Source organism: Dipodomys spectabilis, unplaced genomic scaffold, assembly GCF_019054845.1.
Source record: "Dipodomys spectabilis isolate Male_0828 unplaced genomic scaffold, ASM1905484v1 ptg000289l, whole genome shotgun sequence".
Lineage (NCBI taxonomy): Eukaryota > Metazoa > Chordata > Mammalia > Rodentia > Heteromyidae > Dipodomys > Dipodomys spectabilis.
Window position 1 is genome coordinate 1,336,976 of NW_024870966.1, and position 27,221 is coordinate 1,364,196.

The window sequence follows — 27,221 nt, forward strand, 5'->3', positions numbered from 1 at the left end:
GTACTCCGCATAGAAAAGTGCAGACTGCAGAGGCCTCATCAGAGAGCGGTGCCCCAGGTGAGTCTGACCACAGCATGGCTTTCTTTGCCTATCTGTGACCCTATTGCTGTGTGTCGCCCAGTGGTGGCTTTGGAATCCACACACGTGCATTATTTTCTGCACGCATCCTATGATGCGTGAGGGGAAGGGGTGTTGGTTCCTGGTACTTGAAAGAGAAGTCCAAGTGGGTCGCCTCCCAAGGTCGCAAGGTCAACAGAGGTGGGCTGGACTATCTTGAGAATCCCCTAGGTTCCCACTTGTCAGAGCCTGAGTGTGTATGGAGAGCTGTCTCTTCCAGCTTCTTGAAATATGTTCTGGAACCTTCTCAAGTCTCCTATAAGTCTGTGCTGCAGTAAAAGTGAACGTCCACATGGTGTTTTCTGTAGAAATGGGGAGTCTTCTGCCTTTCCCTTGAGCACCCCCTAGATGTCACCCCTTGCACCACAGGCAAAGAGACACTAGTCTCCTTGAGCTCACCCACTTTCCAGCTCAGTAATTAGCCGTGTTCCTCAAGTTGTGAGCCTGGGTAGAAAACCTGAAGCAGGGCAGTATTTCTAAGAGGTCGCCCAGCCATCCTGCTGGCCTCGGCACTCCTGTTAAGGCAAGCACATGAAGGCAAAGTCGGTCTCTGCTAAGGGAACCGCTGTCCATCTGTGCCCCTGCAGCTCTGTGCTCCCTTTTTTTAGTGGGAGATTCTGTCTCCCTGGAGACCCACTTCTCCAGTGCAACAACAAACGGATACATTTTTCTAAGCCCTAAAGTTCAAGTGTCTCCTCTCTGCTGGCACAGTTCTGTTAGATATTGTGTTACTCTAAGGAGTTTGGAGTGGCTCGTGACATCTCAGATGCAGGAGATAGGAGGTGGCTTTGGAACAAACCAGCTGATAGCTACTAGGGAGGTGACTTGATCTCTCTGGGAGTGATTTGACCCTCTGCCCTAGAAATTGGCAACAGCTCTACACTAACCATGTTTTCTAACCAACAGAACCCTGGGTTTCTGGAATTCCCCTGTTTTTGCGGTTGATCCGGAGGTGGCAGGAACCTTCCACAGAGGCAGAATGACTCTCCCCAGGGTGCCCGGTGGGGCCTCTCCCCCCCAGCCTCCCTCCTGCAGCCACATCTGCTCCTTCCCTCCTTCCTTGATTGCCTTGCCCTCTCTTCCTCCCACCCACCCCCAGCCAGTGAGGGAAAGTGGACTAGAGGTTGCCAGCTTCAACCTCTAGCATTTTACAAGAGGGGTCCTGGAGGCTCAGAGATGGTATTTGACCTTCCCCAGGTGGTACAGCAAGGAAGATGGGAACAACTTATGGAGGGCACTAAGTGTGTGCCCACAGTGATCAAGGAAGTGGGCAGGATGGTGCTTGAGAGTGAACGTGATCAGACATACATATAAATACCCATCTATCAATATATAAATGAGTGACTTCAGATGAACACCGAAGCCAATGAACTACAGCAGATGAGGTTTGAAAAGGTGTAGTCTCTGTAAGATGGAAGCATTAGCTTCCATCCACAGTGGAATTCAGAAACCTGAATTCTGTAGGTGGTTGGCCTCCCAGCGCGGTGTGTGTGTGGGGGTGTCTCTGTGGGCAGGAGGCCTCTGTGGGCAGGGGGGCATCCCAACAGGACCAAGCCAGCTGGTGAGTCCACTTATGACTTGTTAGTCTTAAGCTTAGGGGAGCTCTTTCAAGCCCTTTCAATGAAAGACTTGTAAGATTTGACTGGGCGCCTGTGTCTCATGCCTGTAATTCTAGCTACTCAGGAGGCTAAGATCTGAGGGACAGTGCCCAGGCCCAGACAGAGTTCAAGCCCCATGACTGATCCCCCCCCCCCCCCCCCCACCAAACAAACAAACGAACAATAACAAAACAGCGAATTGCAGGATTTGATTTGGGTTTGAATCACCTTGGCTTTTGTGTGGAGCGGGCTTGATAGAAGAAGAGCAGAGGTGGGAGAGGAGAAGGCTGGTTTGGCCCAGGTGGTGGCCACTACAGAGATGGGGGAATGACGTGCATTTCATCATGGAGCCTGCAGACACAGGAGCGGATGCATGTGGAACAGAAAGGGAGAGAGGGGAATGCAGTGTCACCTTGCTTGGGAGCACTGCCAGGACTCTCATAATCCCTTTCTATTGCTGGGTATCCCCTCCCTAGCCAGAACCAGGGTGTGGCTGAACCCACGGTGCCAGCCGGCGCAGTACAGCACAGCACAAGCCCTGCTGCTCCCATTTCTGCCCTGGAGTGGCTGACTCACCACCTTCCTGGATCCAGAAGGCAGAGGGCGTGGTGTTACCTGGAACTGGAGAGCCTGGAAAACTCCAGTTTGGGCTTTGTCTTTTCTGTCTTTTGTGACCTAGCAAAACTGTAGGTGTGGTCAAGAGGCAGCTTTTGGGTAGTGTTGGTTGCTGTGTGGTGCAGCAGTGGATGAGCATGAACAAGGGAGTATCTAGCCTTTGGAGGGCCTTTCTGGGCATCCTGTGGTCAGCTGGTGGACTGTGGTGGTGGTGGCTGGGGGCAGTCCCATCAGGCTGGACTGTGAGCTGGGGAAGCCTTGTGGGCAGGTCAGCCCTTTGTGGTAGGAGGCTCCAGAGTCCAGCTGGAGCTCTGCCAAAGACTGAGGTGGTTCCCCGCTTCTTTGGGGCAGACTCTGTCTGCTCACTGGCCACCTGTGAGGTGAGTCACTGTTTTGCTCACCTGCTAACCAGACACCTGTGAGCAGCCCCTTTAGCCTGAGTGGCACACTCTACAAGCATCACAGCCCAACACAGAGCTAAGTGTGCACACAGCTCTTCTGGAATTGGCTGAGAGGTGAGAGTCAGTCAGCTAGCCCTCTTCTTGACCTCTCCAAACAGAGGTCACACAGAGGAGCGAAGGCCTGGCTGACACTTGGCGCAGAGCAGGAGGCTCAGTGTCTCTCACCAAGATGATTCTTGCTGGCTTCTCCCAGGGGGGATTGCAACGTCTACTGGGCCCTGAGCCCAATGGATGTGTGGGAACTGTGATGAGAATCTGGCTGGCTTGTACCCTTGCAGGTGTTTCCTGTTGGTCCTGTTGCCTCCCTCTCCCAAACTCCTGCCTGCAGTACCTTCCATGCTGCCAAGTTCTGGGTGCTTGGAACACGTGTGACCTTTTTTTCAGGTTGCACTGAGCTGGGTAGGGGTGCCTGAGAACCTTCCCCGTGACCTGTATCACTCAGGGCCTCTGTATCTACATCCCAGCTGTTCACTTAGAGTGAAGCTGGTGACCAGCCAGATTCCTAGCTCTGATGTCCACCTGTTAGCCTGGTAGAGCGAAGGGGCCAGCAGTCATAGCCCTCATTCTTGGAGCTTTCGTGCACTCCTCAGCTCATTACCACATGTCTTTCAGTTACCCAGGAGCGAGGTGAAGTCCAGGGAGCTGAGTTACTTGGTCACACAGCTATGAAAAGACACAGTTGGGATTTGAACCCAGACAGTCTGACTCTAGAGCAATTGTGGTCCACTATAATAGGCTGGTTAATGGCTCTCCAAAGCTGACACGTGAGCCTTGCAGCTTGTAGATACGTTATATACATGTCAAAAAGGACCGCAGAGGTGACCAAGCGAAGGGTGTGGAGCTGGGGCCGTTATCCTGGGTTACCCGTGTGGGCCCCTTGCCCTCTAAGAGCCCTTCTTAGAGGGAGGCAGAGGGAAAAGTGACTACAGAAAAGGCAGTCAAATGATGTAGCTCAGGTCAGATGTAGCCAGATGTGGGCAGTGACCGCTCGTTAGCGTGGAGGAAGGGCTACAATCCAAGGATGGTAGGTGACCCAGATAGTCAGGAAAAAGGAGGAAAAGGAATCTTCCCCAGAGCCTCTAAAAGGAGCCCACCCTGCCCATACCTTGACTTAAGCCCAGGGACTCTGGTTGCAGACTTCTGACTTCCAGAACTCCTAGATAATAATTTGGTGTTGTTTTAATACTCTCAATTTATGGCTGTTTGCTCTTGCAGCCATAGGCAGTGAATGGGACCATGTTCTGCTTGCTGGTCTTCTGCTGGCTGGCTTTCCTTTCTGCACACACTTTGGAGTTTGAATTCCTTGGGGGCAAGGCCTCATCTTCCAAATAGAGCCCTTCTCAACAGAGGAAGACCTTGGAGCCCAGCGCTTGGCCCTGCTCACTCAGCAGTGGGGGAATAAGGAAGAGAGGAGCAAAGGGTCACAGCGAGCCTGCATCCCCAAGCATCTTCTTCTGTTAGTCTCCAGCTGGGCACACTGTGCAGGTGTTGGTCCCTGTGAGCGTCACCTGCGGTAGGCCTGTGCCATGTCTCAGCACAAGTTGGTAGGCTGAGCCAGCATGGTTGGCAGCACCTGAGGCCATGCTTGCAGGGGAGACAGGTGTCCTGGCTCCTCTGGGTATCAAAGCTGTGGCCACAGCACTTGTTATTCAGTGAATTTTAGGAGTATGGATGAGGAGGAGACAACTTGATGATGGTGCACCCCAAATGTGCCCCTGTTTCTCCTATGGCCTCAGTCGCCCAGTCTGTGTGAGGGTGTGGTACTGCACTGGGCTGAAGATGTGTGTGCAACAGAAGTGGCCCATGACCAGGACGAGCTTGGGCATTGTGAATCCCCTTATATGCGCTCGGCTTGTAGTCCCCTGGGCTCTTCCCTGCACCCCTGACTCCTTCCCAGCCCCCTCCAGGGGCTTCTCTTGAACCCAATCCAGTTGGATAGGAAGAGGAACACGGGAAAGAAGGTGTGGGTGGGGAGGTTGAGGCACATGTTTTTCCTCCAAGTGACCTGGGGCCACTCAGCCTGCTGCTTCATAGTCTCTGTTGTCTTCAGAGGACAGAGTCATTCTGAGAACTGGGAGATAGACCAGCCCACAGCATGGCTGCTTCCTGGCACCTGTCAGCCTGCCCCCAGGCCCTCAGCTGCTTGCTGCTTGCTGCAGACCCATGACCCCGCTGGCTCCTGGGGAATACCCCTTGTGAGCAGCAGCACTCTGTCAGGGAAAGCCGGTGGGACAGGGTTAGGGAGGGGTCCCTGAGGTTAGGCAGGCCCCCAGAGCCTCTTGGGAGCTTCTTTCAGGGAAGAAGCAGCCTTGGTGGGGTAGACAGTTTCAGGGCCTCAGGCCCTTGACCCCAGGTGAAACATGGCAGGAGCTGAAGGCCTTGCTCCAAATCCCTGCAGGGGACCAGAGATGTGGGGCCTACAGAGAGAGGGTCCTCACTGTGCGGATACCTCATGGACTGGGTCCGATGACCCTGCTCTGTGCCTACGGGCCTTGTTCTCCAGGGTCAGCCTCTCCCACCAGCCTGGAAGTGCTTACAGGCTGGAGATCATGTGGCAGGCACAAGTGGGACCTCATCATGAGTGCTGCATGATGGAGACAGGGGGTTAAGGAGGCAGAGATGAACTCCCTGCAGTCTTGGAGGATGCAGGAAGCATGCTGGGAATGCAGAGTCCAATGTGAGGGAGCATTGGGGAAGTCAAGTCAGGACACATGAAGACCCTTCTGACCCCAAAGTCCTGGACCCTCAGGTGAGGTTAAATGTTAGAGCAGAGTACTGGTGGCAGCTCATGTTCACAGAGGGCTAACCAGTGCCCATTGTTTTCTGTTGATGATATCATTTAGTATCCCTGGCAGCCTTCCGATGAGGAGGGTATAACCCTTATGTTGGTTAATTTAGTTTAATTTGTTTGAGACAGTGTCTTATTATACAGCCCAGGCTGCAAGCTCGTGATCCTCTTGCCTCTACCTTCCACTTGCCGGGATTACAGGAGTATGTCACCATACCTGGCTTGGCATACTCTCACCTTATATTTGAGGAATCTGCTGCTTAGAGAGGATAAGTAGGTTACCAGAGGCCACAGAGCTCTGACCACAGGGCCCAATGTGAACCTTCGCCTGTCATATTCCAAAGCAATTGGTTTTGAAGGACCTTGAAAGGGACAGTTCTGTCTTCATTCCACTTGCTGCTCCAGGAGTGATTTAGACCCAGAGAGAGAGCCTTCCTGAGTCAGGAATTTCACAGCCCTTAAAGAAAGCGGCTCTGTCATGAGCTGACAAAGTGCCAGTTCCATAGAGTGTAGGATGCAGTCCTTGGGAACGGAACTGAACTGTTCATGGATCCACTGAGGAACTCCTGGGACTGAGGACCTCCAGTCCTGCTCCTCATTAGGAAGAGACTCCATCAGAAGCAGCAGCCCGGGGCTGTTCTGGGGATCACTCACCCCCAAGGCCTGGGCAGGACACAACGCGGGTCACCATCAGGTTCCTAGCCTGCAGACACAACCCGGGTCACCATCTGGTTCCTAGCCTACAGGACAGAGGTGACTGATGTCTATTTGTTGGGACAAGAGGCTCTGAGAGTGAAATGTTTGAAATAAAGCAGATGGGAGATTTTTGTCTCTGCTTTGGAAACTTCCTCTTTAGGTACCTCTCTGGGGTGCTTGGGGAGACTTGCTCAGAGCTCAGCTCTCATCCAGTTCTTTTGCTAACTCCCTCTGTGGGCCTTGTGGGATGGGAGATAGAACCAGGCTTTGTTAGATCAAAACCCTACTTAAGGCCCTTATCAGCTGGGTGACCTTGGGACAGATACTTGATGTCTCTGGGTGTATTTCCTCACCTCTACTTTGCTGTGCTGTCATGAGGCTCTGAAATCATGGAGCTGGTGTGGTTCAACCAGGTCCCGATTGTCCCTGACCTCTTCCTGCCTCAGAGTCTCCATGTCATATCTGCTCTGCAATGTACTGAGAGGCTGGGTAGATTTTGACTAGGAAGCATTTCTACAGAGTTTGTCTGGCCTCATTTAAATAGGTGATGCAAGAACCATGAGAAGAGCAGCAGTAATTATTACTCACAGGGAATGCAAATATTTTTTGTGACTATCCTGTGAAAAATGGGGCATTTTTCCTGAACAAATAGTCCTGTTTATTTCTCCAACAAAATACCCGCAGCTATGTGGTGGGACCAACCCCCAGCTGCCAGGGGCATTTCTCAGGGGACAGCCCCTCCTTCCCCTCCCACTGTTCCTTCTCTTTTAGCCCAGAGGAACCATCATAAAGTCATAAGCAGCCAACGTTGGGCCCTGCTGAGAGAAAGAGATTACTTTTGTAGTGAAGAGTTAGTTTTTGTGGCCAGACTTTCTTAACTGTGAAAACCAGTGTGGGCAAAACCATAGTAGCTCAAAAGTATGTTTAAAAATTATTTTCCTTGGAAAGGATGTCTCAAAGCAGGTCAGTGCAGTCGTGTTTGCGAGAGGACAGTCTACTTCCTGCTGAAGGAAATGATCTTTTAATGCACAGAGAGGTAGAGCCCTAGAGGAGCAAAGGAGGCCTCAGGGGAGGGTGGAAGGAAGAATAAGAAGGCTTGGTGTTGGGTTCTGGCCTGTGCTGGCTTGGCACCATACAAGAACTTTGATTGACCCTTACTCAGGGAGGGTCTTATGCCAGTGAGGAAACTGGCTCAGAGAGGCTGAGAAGAGGACCTGTGGTCACTCAGCCCTACCCATCTGGTGAGAATCTTGTTCGTTCCGTGCTTGCACTAGAAGGAACTTTGGATTTGGCGTCAAGATAAGTGACAGTGTCAGAAAGAAAGATGCATGTGGGGGTAATGGGAGGCTGTATATGCCCCACCCCTCACTGGGAGGCTGGTATGTTCCCATTTTTAGGGGCAAATTGAGGCTCAGGGAAGACCAGGGTGTTTGCTGCTGCTGCTTCCTCCTCCTCCTCTTCCTCCTCCTCCTCCTCCTCCTTTTTTTATTTAGGGTGTTTGCTTCTATGTCCATGGAAATCCTTCTTTCCCTTTTGTCCTGCCTCCTTGTCTGTTTATCTGTCCACCAGAAACTCACTAGGCAGTTACCATGTCCAAGCCCTGCATTGGAATTAGTGGACTGGGTGGCAGATGCCTGCCCACACCACTTCTACTGGAGGCTGGGCCAAGTCAGCAGGCAGGAGCATGAGCCACAGAGCTCTGGAAGCCAGGTGCATACAATGCTACAAGGTGACATATGCCACAGAAACTAAGACTTGCAGGTCCAAGGAGTTGTAGGCCTCCCAAACACCAAACCAGAGGAAAGCAGGGGTAGAATTAGAAAGGGCAATTGAAGACATTCACTTTGGAGTGATAAGAAATGTTTTAGAACTGTTTGCTAGTACTATATTGTGAATGCAGCAAAAGCCAATGAATTGTTCACAGTGGTTAGTTTTATGTCATATGAACCTCATTTCAATAAATTGTTTCTGTTTTAAAAAGGTGGTCAAGGTCAGCCTCCTGGAGAAGCATGGAGCTATGCAAAGCATAAAGGGGCAGAACTGTTTACCCTGGGGCTGTTTTCTCTCAAGCAGAAGGAAGCTGGTTCCAGGCAGAGAGAGTGGCCAGAGAAGACAAACTAAGAAAACTGAGTGACTGCTGGTCTCAAATCTAGTATTGTCTGTTCATATAAATAAAGTTTTATTGGAAGACAGCACTCATTTGTTTACCTATTGCCTATGTAAACAAGACCTAGAGAATTAAGTGGCCCTTTAGACCACAGAAAAGAGTTATTGACTCCTAAGCCAGAGCAGAGTTCTCAGGTGGGAACACATCTAGACTGTGTGTGTGAGTGTGAATGTGTGTGTGAAGGAGTGATATGTTGAGAGTAGGCTGAGGAGGTGTTTGAAGAGGTAGCAGCCCAACATCCTTTCTTGTGTTAGGATAGACTAGTATGTTTGTGTGTATATGTGTGTGTGTGTGCATGTGCACAGACACATGTTTATGTATGTGCATATGCACATGTGTGTGACTGGGGGATGTAGTAGAGACATGACGAACCTTGGAATCAAGACCTGTAGTTGAGACCTATTATATTTCCATGCCAGGACTGTGTCCTTAATTATGCCATCCACAAAGAGCCTGATAATGGTGATACAGGTGGGATGATGGTGGTAGTGGTGGCAATAGTTGTGATAACAACAATGGTGATGGCAGATGGTGATAAAGGTGCTGTTGGGTATGGTGGTGGCAAGTGATGCGGCTGGTGGTGGTTGAGGTAATGATAGGGTAGTAAGGAAGTGGTTGTGATGATGGTGGTGGTTATAGTGGTAAGGATAGTAGAGATATAGGTAGTGAGGATGGTGATGGTAGTGATGACGATGATGATGATAGGAGTGGTATTTGTGATGGTGGTGCTTATGATGATGGAGGTAGTGGAAATGGTGCTTGTAGTATTGAACATGAGGATAGTATTTTTCATGATGGAAATGTGATGGTGAGAGTGATGGCTATGTTCAGTGTTTTCTCTTATACAGTATATGGCAGGCACAGGTGACAGTATGAATACCACTATTTATATTTCATATAGGCTGAGAGCCCCTGGTAAACACTGTGACTGTCATTCAAAGGACACATCCTTTAGGGAGAGGTATCCTGGCATCAGCATGAGGCTCAGGAGAAGAGCATCCTGAGGGGAGCTGTCTTGAGTTTGTGTGCCTCCCCCAGGCCACTCCTGAACTCTTTCTCTTGGGCTTAGTGTGCTGGGGAGGCCCTGACTCCTTGTCCCCGCGGTGACCAGTCACTGGGCCTGGTATTGGTTTTGGTTTTCCTAATTTGAGGTTGTAGGATCCTTTCGTTGTGGCTGAGGTTTTTCTGCTCTGGAAACCCTAGCTGTGGCCATGAGGTGGGGCCTGGAGGTGCTGGAACCTGCCCACAGACCACAGCCCTCACACACCCCGGGCTGCACCCCAGGCTTTCCCTACTCTGTCTGGAAAGTTCTATTTGAGATTTGTGGCTCTATGGAATTTTGTAGGGTCAGAATTACATGCATTTACCCTCCACACATGCACATCTAGTAATATGGAAGACAGGCTGCTGGAAGGCTTGGGGGGTGCCAAGGCTCCCAGTTCTCCACTGCTTCCCACAGTTCTTGCCTACCTATATAATGGGGTCCTCTATCACAGTAGAAGCTCTCAGTGAAACAGCCAGGTGGCTAATAGAATCTGGAAAGGCCTCCAGTTCTTCTTCTTGCTCCTGCCTGTGCCTTCCTTTTCTCCTCCTCCTCTTCTCTTCTCTTCTACCTCCTCCTCTCCTCCTCCCTTCCTCTTCCTCTTCTTCTTCTCCCCCCCCCCCCCCACTCCTCCTCCTTCTCTTCCTCCTCTTTCTCCTTCAATCCTGACTTTGACAGGGAGCTCCTTGGCCTGGTTCTGCCCATGTCAGAACATCAGCCATTTGAACAGGGCCTGCATGACTTAATCCTATATGACGAGGGCCTTTTCTGGTCTCTGAGCTGCAGTTTCTGTGTACAAATGCTTAGTCTCCATCCACCACATGGGGAAGCTGGCAGTGGGGACAGACTGTGTAAAGCATCTTTGACAGGAAGGCGCTCTGTGCAAGGAAGGAAAGTGCCTCTAACCTTCCCATTCCCCTCCTCTGCCCAGCTGGGAAGGCCATGGTCACATCTGCAGACACCAGGGCTATGGCTCCTAAAAGCTTCTGGTGGACCTTATCCGAGGGCACAGTGGGCTCAGGCCTGGCCGAGGCCATCTCACAGTATCCACTCAGGAGGCTACAGGCCCCAGAGAGTTTCTTAGAGACCCTTTTCAGAAGAAACAAGTAGAGCTGAGATAAATCAGGGCAAAGTTCCCAGAAAGAGTGCTCATCTCTTGGATGGGGGCATCTCTCTGGTGATGTTTAGAGACTTTCTCTAACTTTAGAACAGTTCTCAGATTGAGGGAGTTCCTCATCAGAATCATCACAAAGTCCTTAAAAACCGGCTACTTGAGAGGATCTCAGATCCACCAGCCCCTTGTAGCCTGATAACTTGTACCAACTGGGGCACTTACCAGAGGCAGCTGGAGCCAGGGTGAGGGAGAGATTTCTATAGCAGTATGACTGGGTCTGGCTACCTCTTGGGATACAGAGAAACAATTAAATCCTATTGAAATAATAAACAGTGGCAACACTTGAATTGTCAAATGTGACTTAACCCCACAGCATGCTTGAGCCATGTATGTGTCTGGAAGTGGTGCCCTTATTAAGATGTGAAGCACTGCTTTAGCCCATTTCAGTTAATGGAGAGTTAGATTTATGGTGGGCATTTAGAGGAGCTGGAGGCAAGACGCGGGTACGAGGTGTTTAGGCTTGAGAGCATCCTGTATCAGATTTATTATTAGCTGCTGTAACAAATGGCCACACACTAAGTGGATGAAAACAACACATGTTCATTATCTTACAGTCCGGGAGGCCAGAAACCTGACACTGCTCTCTGTGAATTAAAATCAAGGTGTGATCTTGGTTGCATTCCTTCTGGAAGCTCATAGGCAGAATCTGGTTCCTAGCCTTTGCCAGTTTCTAGAAGCTTCTGACATTCCTTGTTTTGAGGCTCCTTCCATTTTTATAACCCACAACAATTGGGTTGGTCTTTCTCACATTTTTGCCATACTGATCTAACATATCTGTTTCCCTTGTCCACATTGAAGGATGCTGGATAATTCAAGAAAATGTACCTATAATTCCATCTAGAACCTGGAATCTCTCCTTGCCATGTTACTTCATATATTCACAGATTTTGAAGATCAGGCATTATTCTGCTTCTCCTCATCCTTCTTTTCTGTTCTGGAAGTTTAAGACTAATGCTCCAGACATGTCTGTAAAGCCTGCACCCTGGGCCTGGGCAGACTCTGAGTGTCAGTGTACGGGCTGCCTGCCTCCTGAAATTCCACCTCAGTTTTTGTGCTTCTAACTGCCTCTGTCACTCCCACTACAGCTGCCCTCAGCTTAACAAGTCTTCCCAACCTCTGTTTTTGTCCTACATGTTGGTCAAAACCATCATTAAATAATTCAGCATTTTCCCACATCACTGCTGTTGACATTTTGGAGCTGATCATTCTTTGCTTCGGGTGGTGTTCCTGTGCATGGTATGATGTCTAACCATATCCCTGGGCTGTACCTACCAGCTACCAATAGCAGGTTGTGACAATTAAAAATCATCTCTAGTCATTGTTGGATGTTTCCTAGGAGAAACTGTCACTTACGCAAATTCTGCTTGAATGAATCAGTGAATATGTGTGAGTTTTCTTAAATTAATGATTAAGTCAGCCTAAAAGCACTGTATATGTGGATATAGATGTAGACTCTTGGTTGCCATAGTTTGGCTACCTGAGCAGAAGGTAGAATCTCATAAGAAATCATTCCTGCCAGGCACTGGTGGCTCATTCCTATAATCCTAGCTATTTAGGAGGCTGAGATCTGAGGATTGAGGTTTGGAGCCAGCACAAGCAGGAAATTCCATGAGATTCTTGTCTCCAGTTAACTGCCAGAAAACCAGAAGTGATGCTGTGGCTAAAGTGGTAGTCTTGAATGAAAAAGTTCAGGGACAGGCTGGGAAGGTGGCTCAGTGGTAGAGTGCTTGTCTTGCATACATGAGGCCCTGGGTTCGAATCCTCAGCACCACATAAGCAAAAAAAGCCAGAAGTGGTGCTGTGGCTCTAGCCTTGAGCAAAGGACTGGAACCTTCCTCCCCACAAAAAAGCACATCATTGTTTCATCAAAAAGTTGAACACCCCCGGCGCCGGTGGCTGTAATCCTAGCTACTCAGGAGGCTGAGATCTGAGGATCTCCGTTCGAAGCCAGCCCGGGCAGGATAGTCCGTGATACTGTTTATCTCCAATAAACCACTAGAAAACTGGAAGTGGTACTGTGGCTCAAGCGGTAGAGCACTCGCCTTGAGCTGAAGAGCATAGGGACAGCGCTCAAGCCCAGAGTTCAAGCCCCACGACCCACCAAAAAAAAAAAAGTTGAACACTAGGTTAAGCACCAGTGGCTTACTGTTGTAATCTTAGCTACTTAGGAAGCAGAGATCTCAGGATCGTTTTGAAGCCAGTTCTGGCAGGAAAGTCAGTGAGACTCTTATCTCTGATTAACCACAAAAAGCCAGAAGTGGAGCTGTGGGTCAAGTAGTAGGATACCAGTCTTGAGCTGAAAAGCTAAGTGACCAAAAAAAAAAATATGAAAAAATAAAAGAGCATTGACTTACAATGTGGCCCAGCAACTCCCTTCCTGGTTACATATCCAAAGGCATTGAAAGCAGGGACTCAAACAGATGTGTGTGTATGTGGACATACCAACTATGGCCCCAAAGTAAGAGCAACTCCAGTATCCAGTGACAGCTGAGTGGATAAACAAAATGCTGTGTGTCTATACAGTCAGGAAGGAACTTGTGTCATGTGCCACAGCATGGGTAAACCTTAAAGGTGTGCTAGCTGAATTAAGCCATACACAAAAAGACAGGTATCATATAATTCTTCTTATAGGAGGTGCCTGGAGAGTTCTTGGAGGTTCTTACAGAGTCATGAAGTGACATAGAGGTGACTGGAGCTGTGGCAGCAAGAATGAGAGCTATTGGTTAATCGGCACAAAGTATATTTGAAGTGGGTAGCAGTGAGGAGTGTGGATGATTGTGGGTGGCAGTAATGATTGCCTAACAGTGTGAATGCTCCTAACCACTGAATTGTATACCAAAAAATGATTAAAACAACATTTTGTGTTATGCATATATTATTACTTAGAACAGGTGCTTCATGCCAGCTGAGTATACAATCAGTAACATGGGAATGGGGAATGAGAGGAATATGGTAAGAGTAGTTCTAATGACTTTTATGGCTGGGATTGGCTCACTCAGTGTTTACACTGATTTCTAGAGGACAGCTCTGCCCTCTGGATGCAGATAGGAGGACCCCGTATAGAGGCTTGGAAGGCCACCTGATTGAGTACCCCAGCAACTGGAGACAGCCTCATCTGGAGGCCATATGTCCTGTCCGCAGGACAGCTGCTGCCCAGCTCCAGCTGGTTCTTGCCCTGTGGGAAGCCTGACTGTGGGTGAGAAATCCAGATTCTGGATTTGTATGCAAAGCGTCCTAATGTTTAAATGTTATTGGTTGGTTCACTGAACAGCAAGCAAGCAAATAAGCCACATGTGGGTCAAACAGAAGGACCTTTTCAGGCTCTAGTCCAGTCTGCAGTGTTTCTGGGAGCTCACAAGCTTGGGCTTTAGCTGGATTGCGATTTCTGCTCCTTTTACCAGATGCCATGTCATCTCTGAGGTGTTACACTGGCTCTCTTGATCCTCTTGTCCTTGCAAAGAGTAGTGAGGATAAGAATTCAAGTTCATGATTTCACTCAGACCAGAGTCTCCACTCCGCCATTTATGAACTATGCAACCATAGGTGACTTCTTTCTTTTCCATACCTCAGTTTCCTCCTCTGTCAAGTGAGAGGGTAATAGTTCCTGCTGCATAGAGTGAGGGTAGAGTACAGGAAGGTGCTTTATCTATATGGCAGGGGTGCCTGTAGGTTCACAGTACAAAACACTGGTGGGTTCATGGCTATACATACCCAGAGGCAGTGCTCTATTACTGATTTCTCTACACTCAGGGTGTGTGTGTGTGTGTGTATGTGTGTTACAAAAAGAATGATGGGCCCCTCTGGGTTTGCCCCTCACTGTGCTGTAAGTACTCATTTCTCATGCCTGTGCATCACAGGTTTTCCTGCGAGTGTTCATGATGTGGGCACAGTGAGGGACATGAGGCAGGACAGGCCTTTAGGACTACTTCCTCCTGCCTTGGGAAGTGCATCCTCAAGGAGTGGAGATTAAAGACATGTAGAAATTGAAGTCCTGGTACCCCCAACTCTGGCCTGCAGGTGAAGAAAGGCAAGAGGACATAATGAGAGCAGCTAGGGGACCAAAGTCCATTGGCTGACTTGTGAATTTGCTCCAGGTCTTCAGGGAAGACAAAGCTGTAACAGTCTTGGCTTCTGCCATGAAAAGTTATGGTCTAGTCTTGGGAGCAAATTCTAGGCACCAAGTGAGCTGAACAGCATGGGAGCTACTGAGGAAGAGCAGGGTATGGGGTGCTGATGTGGATGTATATGGGTGCAAGACCAGGCAGGAAACTCTGAAGCTTGCTGCCCACTTGGAAGATTTTGTGTGTGTGTGTGTGTGTGTGTGTGTGTGTGTGTGTGTGTGTGTGTGTGTGTACATGTACACGTATGTGTGCAGGTGTGTGAGAGAAAAAGAGATTTGGAAATGCATCACTGTTTTACTTAAAGCCCCCAGGGCCTCCAGTGCAGCAAACTGGGGTGGACAGGTTCATTGGGATGGGTCATAGGCCATTGAATCTTGGGCAGCACTCACATCAGCTTTTCTCCCTTATTTCTCCAGGGGGTGGAGGAAAACGCAAAGGGAAAAGCAAGAAGTGGAAGGAAATCCTGAAGTTTCCTCACATCAGCCAGTGTGAAGACCTCCGAAGAACCATAGGTAAGCCAACCAACTCCACCCCCCTTAGTGGTGTGGGGAGTCAGGAGGGGTTGATGTCAAGCCATCTGTGTAGCAAGTCCAATGAGACTCAACTAACTCAATATGATTCCAGAGATGCATGATGCTAGACTCACATCTTTGCCAGTGGGCACCAACATACAGCATTTGTTGACATTTTGGTGTGCACGAGGCTGAATTGTTGTTCCCAAGTTACCCTTTGAGGCAGGTCCTATTATTTTATTCCACATAGGGAAATGGAGATACAGTGGTACTGTGAATGACAGCTCATAGGAGGGCAATGGAGGTGGTCCAGGCCAGACCCTGAGTCCCTAAGCAGAGCTTTTCCATCCTTCCATCTAGTGCTTCCAGCTAGTGCTTCCTGTCTTCGGGAAGCAGCCATCTCTGGGCTCTACTTCCTTCTCCAGGGAATGTTGCTGCTTACCAGTGATCCACCATCCCAGTGGCATAGCCCAGTCCTCTTTCTGCAGTCCCCCATGGGCATCTCTACCAGGGCTGGGAATGGGCATTATAGATAAGGGTCTTCTGTTCTTGTCAGGGCCCTGCGGGCACTATGGTGACCATCAGAATTTATGCATGTGCTAAACACATTTTCTAATTCTCAGACTCATGAGGGTTAAATGCAGGGTGGCTCTGTTACCCAGAGCTCTACAGGCCCAGCTTCAGACTTGTGCCGAGGGCTGTAGGTAAATGACCCTGCTTTTGACCAGAAATGTGAAGTCACTCAAGGCCATTTTTTTAGATTTCCTGAATGGTTTCACCACGTCACCTGGCTTCTAGCAGTTTTCAGGGAGGTGAGACTTACATGCCATCCTCAGGCTTATCCTGTTCCTGGCATCCTTCTGGTACTCCGTGAGGGCAGGCAACAACGTGTGCTCTCTATGCCTGGTGTGGAGGAAGGGCTCGTTTAATTGGTATTTATGAATGAAAAGAAGCTGCCTGTTCCCTATGAAGGCAGATTGAGAGGGTGAAGCAAGGCTTGGGTGCTGAAGGATGGAGAAAGTACTCTTTGAGACTCATCTTCCATTCTGGACCTATCAGTGAGATGAGAGTTTCCATGAGAGTTTGTTGGCTATAGGACAAGTTATTTAATCTTGCTGAGCCTCAACTTCCCCAATTATAACATGGTAGCCATGAATCTAGTTACAGGGCAGTGGAATGGATCAATGGACCATGTATAGAGGACTTACCTGGAACCTCCTCAGTAGCTCTAGAGCTCACCCTTCTCAGCTCTCCATCTTTCTTTCCTGGAATTCTCTGCTTGGGCTTTCCCAAGTTAAGGCCTTGGGCACCTATGTTCACCTTTGTGGCCCATGGGCTAGATGGAAAGAAAAGGGCTTCTCTTCTGGAACGGGAAAGACCTTGCCCTCTAGGACTAGAAAGTGGCCTTTAGAGAAGGAAAACAGGGAAGGACCCTCTGGTGACGGGTCATTACCCTCCTGGGGTCATTTTGTTCCATGTAATTCATATTGGAAAGATGAGGGCTCAGAGGTATGGACCTCAGTTGCTTTGGTCGCCAGAGTCTAGAGAGAGGTAACTGTGTATTTGTTTTTTGTGACACAATACTTGAACAAAGCAACTTAGAGGAAGTAAGATTTATTCTGGTTCACAGTTTCAGAGGTGTCAGTTCATGGCCAGTTGGCTTCATTGCCAGGGGCCTGTGGTGGGCAAAGCTGAAACATTGTGACAGAAGGACACAGCAGAAGAAAGCTGCTCACCTTGTGGTAACTGGAAAAAGAAAGAAAGAAAGAGGGAAGGACTGAGGACAAGGTTTACCCTTCAAGGTTTACCGTCCAGTGACCTGCTCCAGGACACCCATTTTCTTAGCCTGACTTGGCTGAATCTGCTGTTACAAATTACATAGGCTGCAGCCTTAAACAACAGACATTTATTTATCACAGTTCTGGATGCTGGAAATCCAAGATAAAGGCCTGCTTCCTGGTATGCAGATGCCTCCATTGTGTCCTTGCATAACAGAGAGAGAGGAAAACAGCTGCTCGTGCCTTTTCCTATAAGGGCACCGGTTCCATTCATGAGCACACATGACCAAGTCCCCTCCTAAGACTACCACACTGGGGGTTTGATGAGGACAAACATTCTGGATCAGCAACCTAGTACAGGCTTCAAAGACCCAGCCAACCCTTCCTCTCTTCCTCTTCCTCTTCCTCTTCCTCTTCCTCTTCCTCCTCTTCTTCTTCTTCTTCTTCTTCTTCTTCTTCTTCTTCTTCTTCTTCTTCTTCTTCTTCTTCTTCTTCTTCTTCTTCTTCTTCTTCTTCTTCCTCCTCCTCCTCCTTCCTCCTTCTTCCTCCTCCTTCCTCCTCCTTCCTCCTCCTCCTTCCTCCTCCTTCCTCCTCCTTCCTCCTCCTCCTCCTCCTCCTCCTCCTCCTCCTCCTCCTCCTCCTTCTTCTTCTTCTTCTTCTTCTTCTTCTTCTTCTTTTTCTTCCTTCTCCTCCTCCTCCTCCTCTTCCTTCTTCTTCTTTCTTCTTTCTTCTTCTGTTAGTTGTGGGGTCTGAACTCTGGGCCTGGCGCTGTTCCTTAGCTCTTCAGCTCAAGGCTAGGTCTCTACCACTTGAGTCACAGCACCACTTCTGGCTTTTTCTGCTTACATGTTGCTGAAGAATTGAACCCAGGACAAGCGCTCTATCACTGAGCCAGCTTCCCCTTCCTCTCTTCTTATCTGCTCTGAGGGAGAACCTTGACCCTCTCAAGGACCTAGCCCTGTCAAGGTTTATGTCCACCCAGCGACTCCTTACAAGTCCACACATTCAGATCCCTTCTCCCCAGGGGCTTCCAGACTTTCTGGGAGCACTTGGACCTAGCTTCTCTAGGTCTATCATCAGGCCTCTTGCAAGCCTATACCCCCTTTCCCCAGGAGTGGGGGGTTAAGAGCCATGCATGCCTTGTTCTGATGTGTGGGAACTACGTTTCTGTCCTCCTAGAGGGTGTTGAAAAGATTCTATGTGTGTGTTCAGTGTGAAGAGAGGCCCGAGGAAAACAGGAAGGCCCATGGAAACTGAGGGGCTGGTGCGCATGGTCCAGGGCTTGGACCTTCTGCCTGTTTACAGTCCGTCGCCGTGGTGTTTGCCCTGCCTCTGCTGGGGTCCTGTTGGAAGGCCTTCTTAAATAAAAATCTCATTTCTTTTCTAGACCAATACACAAACCAAACAGTGGCAAACACCACATTTGTTTTTCTTGTGGACATATGAGCTCACTTTCTGAAGCTCTCTGGGAGGATGTCTTGGACCAGGCTTCATGCCAAGGTTCCAGGGCCCCTTTGGGCCCAGCAGTGGTGGTACAGTGCAGGGGGAAGGCTCTGGATCAGAGTGAAGGGCAGAACCTGGGGGACCAGGGCCTCTGGCCCCTTGGGATCACCCGAAACAGTGGTCAGGTAAAGCCACTCCCTCTCTGCTTCTTCAGCACTGCCTTAGGTCAACCACAGGCGTTTCTACCCAGAAATGGGGGTGATTTTTTAAAAAAGTCCTGTGAACCATTTCCCTGCTGAAACTACCCCATGCTGCTTAGAGCAAACCAACAGTTCTTCCCTGAGTGCTGTGGCTGTGGGTGAAGCCTACAGACCCCTTCTCAGAAGAATGCTTTTACATAAGTAAAATGGAACACACAGGGTTACCAAGGAAACCAATTCTTTTCAAATAGTTATTAAATACTTTTAAAATGTAAAATATAGAAATGTATGTGCTTCTTTGTTACTACTTTAAATAACAAGGTCTACCCAGCCAGTCTTAATAGCTATTGTAATTTTGCATTTGTGGTATTTTTGGATATGTGCAACAACTGGGATCAGAATGGATCTGAGAGTTCTACAGGTGACGAGTCCCAGACTCTGCTAACATTTGCTGTGGGCCATTGTCTAATTTTGAACGGCTTTCTCCATCCAAGTCTGTGGACTCTTGGTAGTGCTCTTCCTGCCCTGCCCACCCTCGGTTTCCTCAGGTCTCTTCCCTTTTCCTCAGAAGTTCACAGGCGCTCTGGTCACCTTTTTGCTTTGTGAATTCCGCAAGTTTGTCTCCATCCAGGAATCTTTTTTTTTGGGTCCGGTCGTGGGCCTGAACTTTGGGCCTGGGCGCTGTCCCTCAGCTCTTCAGCTCAAGGCTAGCGCTCTACCACTTGAGCCCCAGAGCCATTTCTGGCTTTTTTCTTTCTGCTTATGTGGTACTGAGGAATCGAACCCAGGGCCTCTGGCATGCAAGGCAAGCGCTCTACCACTGAGCCACCTTCCCAGCCCTCCATCCAGGAATCTTTACACCTACTATTCCTTCTGCTTAGGAAGTTCTTCCCACCCGCCTCCACCCCACCCTCTGGGAGGTGGGACATTTAGTTATCAGTTCAAATGTCACCTCCAAAGACAAGCCTTCTAGAAAGGCACTGTTCCCCAGCTCCTCTTTGCCTTCTTCCACACAATGCTATTTACTGAATGTTTTCTGCCCTAAAGTGGCTCCATCTGAAGCCATCTTTTCTTTAGCTATTTATTGGTATATTTTCTGTTCCTTGCACTGAACTGGATGTTCTGTGTTAGAAGTGACTGTGTCTAGCCTGAGTCCCTCTTGCAACAGTGCCTGCCACATAATAAGGCTTATTAAATTGTAAGTGAATGAGGGATTGAATGAAGTAAAACATCTGAAATTAGAGCTTAAGAAAAAAAGCTTGTGACATGTTTGCCATACTGAATTGATCCTCAGCCAATGGTTTCAGTAATGAAAGTTTAGCCTGAGGAGGTTTCTTAGAAAGCATCTACCTTAACACCTCTCTCATCCCCCATCCTTTACATATAGATGAGCGACAAGACTCTGTCTGTATCCTGTGCAGTAGGTATAGAAGTCAGGCTGGGCTTCTGGCCCAACTTGTCCCTCAGTTCATAGATTGAGTCCTTATTAGACTGATGGTAGGTTTGCATAGAATCCTTAGCTCAAAGAACTCCCTCCTGCCCTCTCCCTCCCCATTTCAGAAGTGAGGGCACAGATTCCCAGAGCAGACTGGTTTGTCTAGGACCATTCAGTTCTTTGGTCTTGAGATACAACCTTCCATTACCAGTATCATTACTAATTCATAAATGCTTGGGAACATTAGCCCCAGCCAGTACTCAGAGCAGAGAAACTCGTTGTGTGCTCAATAGGTAGGCCTCAGTCTATCCCTTTGTTTAGTGTATAACTACTATGTGTTGCATATCCATCTGCTTATTCAACACAGTGTTTATTGAGAAGTTTCTATGTGCCACCCACAGGGGAAACAGAGCAGATTTCTTGCTCTCCTGGAGTTGTCGTAGTCGAATCTAGGATAATAACTGAAGAACAGAATGTGAAGCTGGAGAAAAGTGGCAAGGATCTATGTCTATTGGAATGTCCCTGGCCCACATCCTTGCCATTGGAGAGTCTCCATTTCTGCCTAGGAGGGAGCTGGTGCACAGATGTAGGATAGATGGATGTGGGATGGATGAATGAATGGAGTGGCTGGCTGGATATTTTCTCCTCACTCTTGAAACCAGAAGCAGCAATGTAATATGTTTTAAAAGAAAGATTTCCTACTATACAGATCTGCTTCCAGTGTGAGCCCTAGACATGAGCTAATGTATGTTAAACAGAACTGGTGGAGAGCAGACAGACAGTGAGAGGAAGAAGGGATCCAATAATGACATTATTAGTTAATAGGCTAATTGTTCACATAAGATCATTAGAGGACCCAAATCAAAGAAGTTCTCAGAATGTCTAAAGTTTGAAAGACTAGAAACGTCATTGTGAAGATAAAAGATTGTTGAGGTCTGCAAATATTTCTCAGTGACGCAGAAAGTTCTGTTGGGCAAAAGTGTGGCATTTTTATTTATTTAGCTCAGGCTCATTGCGTACTTTATTCTCTCATTAAAAAAAGTTGGAGGGGGCTTGAGTGAAAGGGCTGATTATTCTACTGTTTGGCAATATTTCTGCAGGAACTGTCCAAAAGCTATATAATAAATCAAGGCCCCTCCACATCCCCCAGTGAGAGTGACGCTTTTGTGGAGGAGGCAGTTTGCAGAAAGTGGTTGCTATGCCTGGCATGTCACCATGTGCCCCAGCCCTCACCGGCAGGAGGGACAGGGAAGATTGAGTTACATTGTGGGAACATCACTTGCCAAAGCTTTAACTCTTTCCGTGAGCAGAAATACTTGGCTGAGATTGATTCCTAGAGCAATCGAAATGTGGAAAAAGCCCTCAAATTGTAATAATGTGACGAGTTCCTCGAACAAGCCTCACACGTGCTTGTTCACTCAGCCTTGGTCATCAAATACTTGTGCCTTCCTTGTTGTACTCAGAGCATTGTTTGCAAGCACTGAGCTAGATTCCTGGCCACCCCTGAGAAGTAGTGATCTCTTGGTATGATCTCAGTAAATGTCATCAAGGTCAAATGGAGATTAGGTTCTTCCAGCCATATGACTTTTAAGTAAGTTACTTGGTTTCTTTGCAAACATTTGTACCAACTTGGTAGAGCTAAGGGCAGGTCCCTCGGCATTGCATTGGTCTGAAGACAGGGATGAGGACCCTTCGAGAGTACTTGACTTCCCACAAAATGCTGAGTTGGCTGCAGGTGCTCTGGCCAGTTATTTCTCTGCCGATATGAAGTGGGTCCATGGTTCCAAGGACCCTTGTCTTAGAGTCATCCAATTGTACTCTTCCTTGAGCACCTGCCTCCAGCTCCCTCCTTCTTATAGGAGCCTTCTAGAAACCTCCTTGCTCCTCAGCGCTTAGCCTCTTCCCTCCCTTCAGCTGCACAGCACACCCTGGAAAGCTCACTGCATTATACTCTACCCAGACTCCTTTTTTTGACCAGGAGGGTAGGTTTGACAGGATTTATAAGTATGTTCTGGAAGGCTGTGGCCCAGGGTCATAGCACTAATTATGGCTGGGGTAGGCCTAGAGGTTCAGTGAAAACCCCAGCTTTATCTGTTTTTTGTTTTTTGTTTTTTGTTTTTTTTTTTGGTCGGTCATGGGGCTTGAACTCTGGGTTTGGGCGCTGTCCTTGCGCTCTTCAGCTCAAGGCCAGCACTCTACCACTTGAGCCACAGCGCTACTTCTGGTTTTCTAGAGGTTTATTGGAGATAAGAGTCTCAGGGACTTTCCTGCCCAGGCTGGCTTTGAACCACAATCCTCAGATCTCAGCCTCCTGAGTAGCTAGGATTACAGGCATGAGCCACCAGCGCCCGGCCAAGCTTTATCTGTAAGGTAACTCTGGGAAAGGAGTTATTTGTATAATTAAAAATTCAACTAATGAAGACTGGTCCCACAGCAGGCTACAAAGGGTGCTGATGCTGTCTTTTCTTCCTTGTTGGCTTTTATTTATTTTTGCCATGTGAGGAATCTGTGGGCCCTGGAGGGTGGCCGAGTGGGTCTAGCACATTTCTTGTGACTCATGTCTGCCAGGTTAGCAGGCCAGTTCTTGGTTTCATTGGGAGGGAAACCAAGTCTCTGTAGACGTCACTGCTGTCCTTGGGGTGATAAGGGTGCATCGTGTCTGCTGTTCTGACACTTAGCTCTGCTCTGATAAGACACAGCATCTGCTTGTCCTTGGAGGGCAAGATAAATTTAGATGTGGCTCTGGAGCATCAGGTGACCCATGCAGTTAGCACTCTCAGAGGGGGCAAAGGTGATCTGGCCTGGCTGCTCAGTATTTGGGTTGCCCACACCTACCCTGCTCACTGGCCTGTAGCCCTTATTGGTGACACCGGCTCTGCATGAGAGCTACATTGCAGTCCTTGTCAATGGACTCCTCCTTGGTGCCCCTTGGAATGGGGCACTGGCAGGTCTAATTGGCTGTGATCATCCACGGACCACACAAGAAGGAAACCCTTTTTTTCAGATCATCCAAGCTGTGGTTTTCATAGGTTCTTCTGTAGAGAGGGTTGTTCTATGTAAGATTTTTTTTTTCCAGAGCTTAACAGTCATACCAAGGTTGAAACCTATTGTTTCCATTTTCCAGATAAATAAACTGAGTTCTGGGGATCCAAGTGACTTGGCCTCGGTCTCCCCACGTCCTAACTTCAAGACAGGCTTTCCCCTTTTTATTAGTTACTGCAACAATGAAGTGTCACACAGTAGGCAGTATAGATAACAGAATTTACTGCCTCACAGTTCTGGAGACTGGAAATCCCAGTCTGAGATGTCAGCTGGCTTGGTTCCTGCTGCTGATGTGAGGAGAGTCTGGCCATGCCTCTCTCCAGATGCTTGGCTTGTGGATGCTTTCTCTAGTCCTTGCTTTATCTTCACGGGGTTCTGCCTGTGTGCGTGTCTATCTTCAAGTTTCCCCTTTTTATAAAGATGTTTATCTTGCTGGAGTTGGGCCCACCCTAAAAACATTGTTTTAATTTGCCTCCATAAACACTCTGTTTCCAAGAAATGGCACATTGTGGAGTACTTGGAGTCAGGACTGCAGCCTACCTTCTCAGGAGGACATGTGGTCTGTGGAATTCAAGGGTAGGTAAGGGCTGTTGGTTCCTCCTTCCATAGGACTCTGTCCTGTTGCTCTCTGATCCATCCTACTGCTTCCCCAATGTGTTCCACCAATGTCTGTGATAGGACTAGTGTTTACTGCTCAAAAACCCAAAACAACAACAACAAAAGACAGCCAACTTTTATTTTATTTTATTTATTTATTTTTTTTTTGGGGGGGGGTCTGGTTGTGGGGCCTGAACTCTGGACCTGGGCACTGTCCCTCAGCTCTTCAGCTCAAGGCTTGTGCTCTACCACTTGAGCCACAGCACCACTTCCGTTTTTTTTTTTTTTTCTTTTTGCTTATGTGGTGCTGAGGAATGGAACCCAGGGCCTCATGGCATGCAAGGCAAGCGCTCTACCACTGAGCCACCTTCCCAGCCCCAACACCCAACTTTTAAAGAAGTTCACCCATAACTTTACCATCGTAGGTTGAGCCATAGTTAACACTCACATGAGCTGTCTTCTAGCTGATTTCTAGGTGATTTCTTCCAGCTTTTCACCTGTATGTGGTTTTATTTCTTACCTTTTTCTCTCCGACTTCGGTACTAGGGATGGAACCCAGGGCCACATTCTAAGAATGCACTGTTTCATACCTCGCTACTGTTTCTTACGTTTTTCTCAGTGTATCAGAAATGTTTTCTGTGCCATTAAAACTCCTCTGTTATATTTATTTGTGTGTCAAACACTGGGGATACATGGAGCCGCCGTGGTTTCAGGGAAGACCCTTCTGCAGGGGGAAGGCTGTATGGGTAGAGGGTGCTCCAGCCCAGCATCAGTCCAGATAGTCAGTCTTTCTCTGCTGAGTGCTTAGTTCTTGCGGGTTAATTCTGTCTTTGAGCTACCTTGGAATTAAGCCCTTGGCTACAAGCCCAGCATCAACCTGATTTTTACAAGTTTCATAGCTTTCCCATGTGTAGATTATACTTGGGCTTTTTTTCTCTTTACTTTGGCTATTACAATTAGTGCTCATAAGAACATCTTTGCACTTCATTGTGACATTTAAGACTTCAGCCCGAAGGTAAAAAAGTACATAACATACTTTTTCCCCTCATAGCTGAGGCCCACTAGGGCCTTTTGCAAACTGGACAAATCCCTATCCCTGAGTTCCAGCTCTAGCCCTTCACACTTTTTTTTTTTTTTTGCTGCCTGTCTTGGACCTTGAACTCAGGGCACTGCTCCTGAGCTTCTTTTACTCAAGGCTGGTGCTCTACCACTTAAGCCACAGCACCACTTCTGGCCTTTTCTGTGTATGTGGTATTGAGGAATCGAACCCAGGGCTTCATGCATGCTAGGCAAGCACTCTACCACTGAGCCACATTCCCAGTCCCCACACTATCTTTTTGAAGGTCACAGTGCATTTAGCTATACCCAAACATTCTGTATAGGGCTCTTTCTGTCTCCTTTGCTTCTTCTGGAATGTTCCATGCCCAGCTTTGCACTTGCATCTGAAGACGTAGGTTGTAGTGGAGGGAGGAAGCAGGTGACTGGGGTGAACAGCTTCTGGCCCAGTGGCAACCCTGTCCCTTTAGCCCACAGGCAAGAGAAGGGCTTTCTGTCTGCTTCAGGGCCTGGTTGCAGAAAGCAGGGAAAAAACAAGCTGGTTTATACAGCAACAGGGACCTGAAACTAGCACAAGGAGACAGCCAACCTGCAATAGCCTGAGTATGACAGTGTTGTGGCCCATAAAGAGACTCTGGCCAACACTTTTAATGGTCTCTGCCCAGACTCTATTTACGGAATTTATTTCTCAGGGCTTGGTCTGTGCAGCAAGACCTTGGCAGGGAAGCTCGGCAGAGTGGCTGCTTCTGTCTCCCCTTAGTGTCTGCCCCAGTGAATTAAACACCTCTTGTTCTGAGCATCCTCAAAATGAGGGACAGAGGGAGGGAGGGAAGGAGAGAGATAGGGGGGTGAGGGAGGGAGGGGGAGGGGAAAGGATGGGTGGATGAGTATTTGGGGTCAATGTGAACTTTTGAAATTAAAACTAAACATAACAACAGCCAAATGATCCCCCAAATAGCTCCCGGAGCAGAGCTCCTACTGGCTTCTGGCTGTGGCCTTTCCTAGCTGGGAACCAGAAGGAAATGTACAATCCATGAGCACCTTGAGTGCTGCATTTAAATTGTTTTTCTGTTTCCCAGTTGTGCTGTCCATGTACCATCTTTAAAAATTACTCTTTGAATGATCATTTAGTTCTTTTTTTATTACAAAGACACTATACATCCGTGGATGCAATTTCCGAAACAGAACGAAAAAGAAAAGAGCAATTGCCAGTATGATGACCACTGCTGGTACTTTCCTGTGTCATCTGATGGATAAGGTGGGAACGCATTCCTCAGACTGTCATCTGTGTCCTGGCCCAGAAATCAGATACTATTTTATTTTATTTTTTGCCAGTCCTGAGGCTTGAACTCAGGGCCTGGGCGCTGTCCCTGAGCTTGTTTGGCTCAAGGCTAGCACTCTACCACTTGAGCCACAGCACCACTTGCGGCTTTTTCAGTTTATGTGGTACTGAGGAATTGAACCCAGGGTTTCATGCATGGTAGGCATGCACTCTACCACTAAGCCACATTCCAGCCTCAGATGTTATTTTTTATTTTTATTTATTTTATTTATTTATTGTTTTTGGGTCTGGTCATGGGGCCTAAACTCTGGGCCTGGGCACTGTCCCTCAGCTCTTTAGCTCAAGGCTAGCGCTCTGCCACTTGAGCCACAGCGCCACTTTCCGGCTTTTTTCTTTTTGCTTATGTGGTGCTGAGGAATTGAACCCAGGGCCTCATGCATGCAAGGCAAGCGCTCTGCCACTGAGCCACCTTCCCAGCCCCACCTCCCCCTCAGATGTTATTTTAAATGAAACATCTGCTTATGGGATCCTCTCTAGACTGGGAGGCAGAGGCTACCTTGTAACTCCCCCTTGGCTTTGAGGAAGTCACTTTAGAGATAAGCAAATTGGGGGTTTAGTAACTCTACCTTAGAGGATGATCGAGTGGCCAGAGGAGTTCCTGATGGAGAAAGGGCCATGTGAAGAGCTCTGCACATGTTTGCTGGCCGTTTTCAGTGTGATTGTAATGACCCTTCAATTGGACCAAGAACTGGAGTTAATTTTCCTGTGTTCCTGGTGAACTGTGACCCTTTGTTCTAAATCCATTCCTATCTCTAATCTTGGTGAAGTTCTCCACCTCCTTCCAGCTTTCAAGGGACCCGGGTATCGCTTCCCCTCTGCCCTGCCCTGCTTCCCCTGTGCTAGTGCATACATCCATTTCCTGTCCATGCCCAGGTAACCCAGCCCAACTGTATCTCCTAGATCAGCCCTTTCCCCTGGCCACAACACCAACATGTGCTCCCAGCAACATTCAGCCAAGCTCTGAGCTGCTAGGATCACGTTGTAAAATCTTGCTCTACTCTTATCATCCATAGCTGTCCAGATGGAACCCATAGGTT

General features: G+C 48.3%; 1 protein-coding gene across 2 annotated transcripts in view; it reads left to right on the top strand.

The window, feature by feature from the left end:
• Grk5 (G protein-coupled receptor kinase 5) overlaps positions 1-27,221 on the top strand; it is a 194,256-nt gene that overhangs the window by 65,801 nt on the left and 101,234 nt on the right. For both annotated transcript variants that reach the window (XR_006151020.1, XM_042701422.1), the window contains exon 2: positions 15,196-15,291. Coding sequence is in view for 1 of the 2 variants with exons in the window: in XM_042701422.1 (XP_042557356.1) it covers positions 15,196-15,291 (96 nt within the window). In the remaining variant the exon portion in view is untranslated. The remainder of the gene's footprint in view (positions 1-15,195; positions 15,292-27,221) is intronic.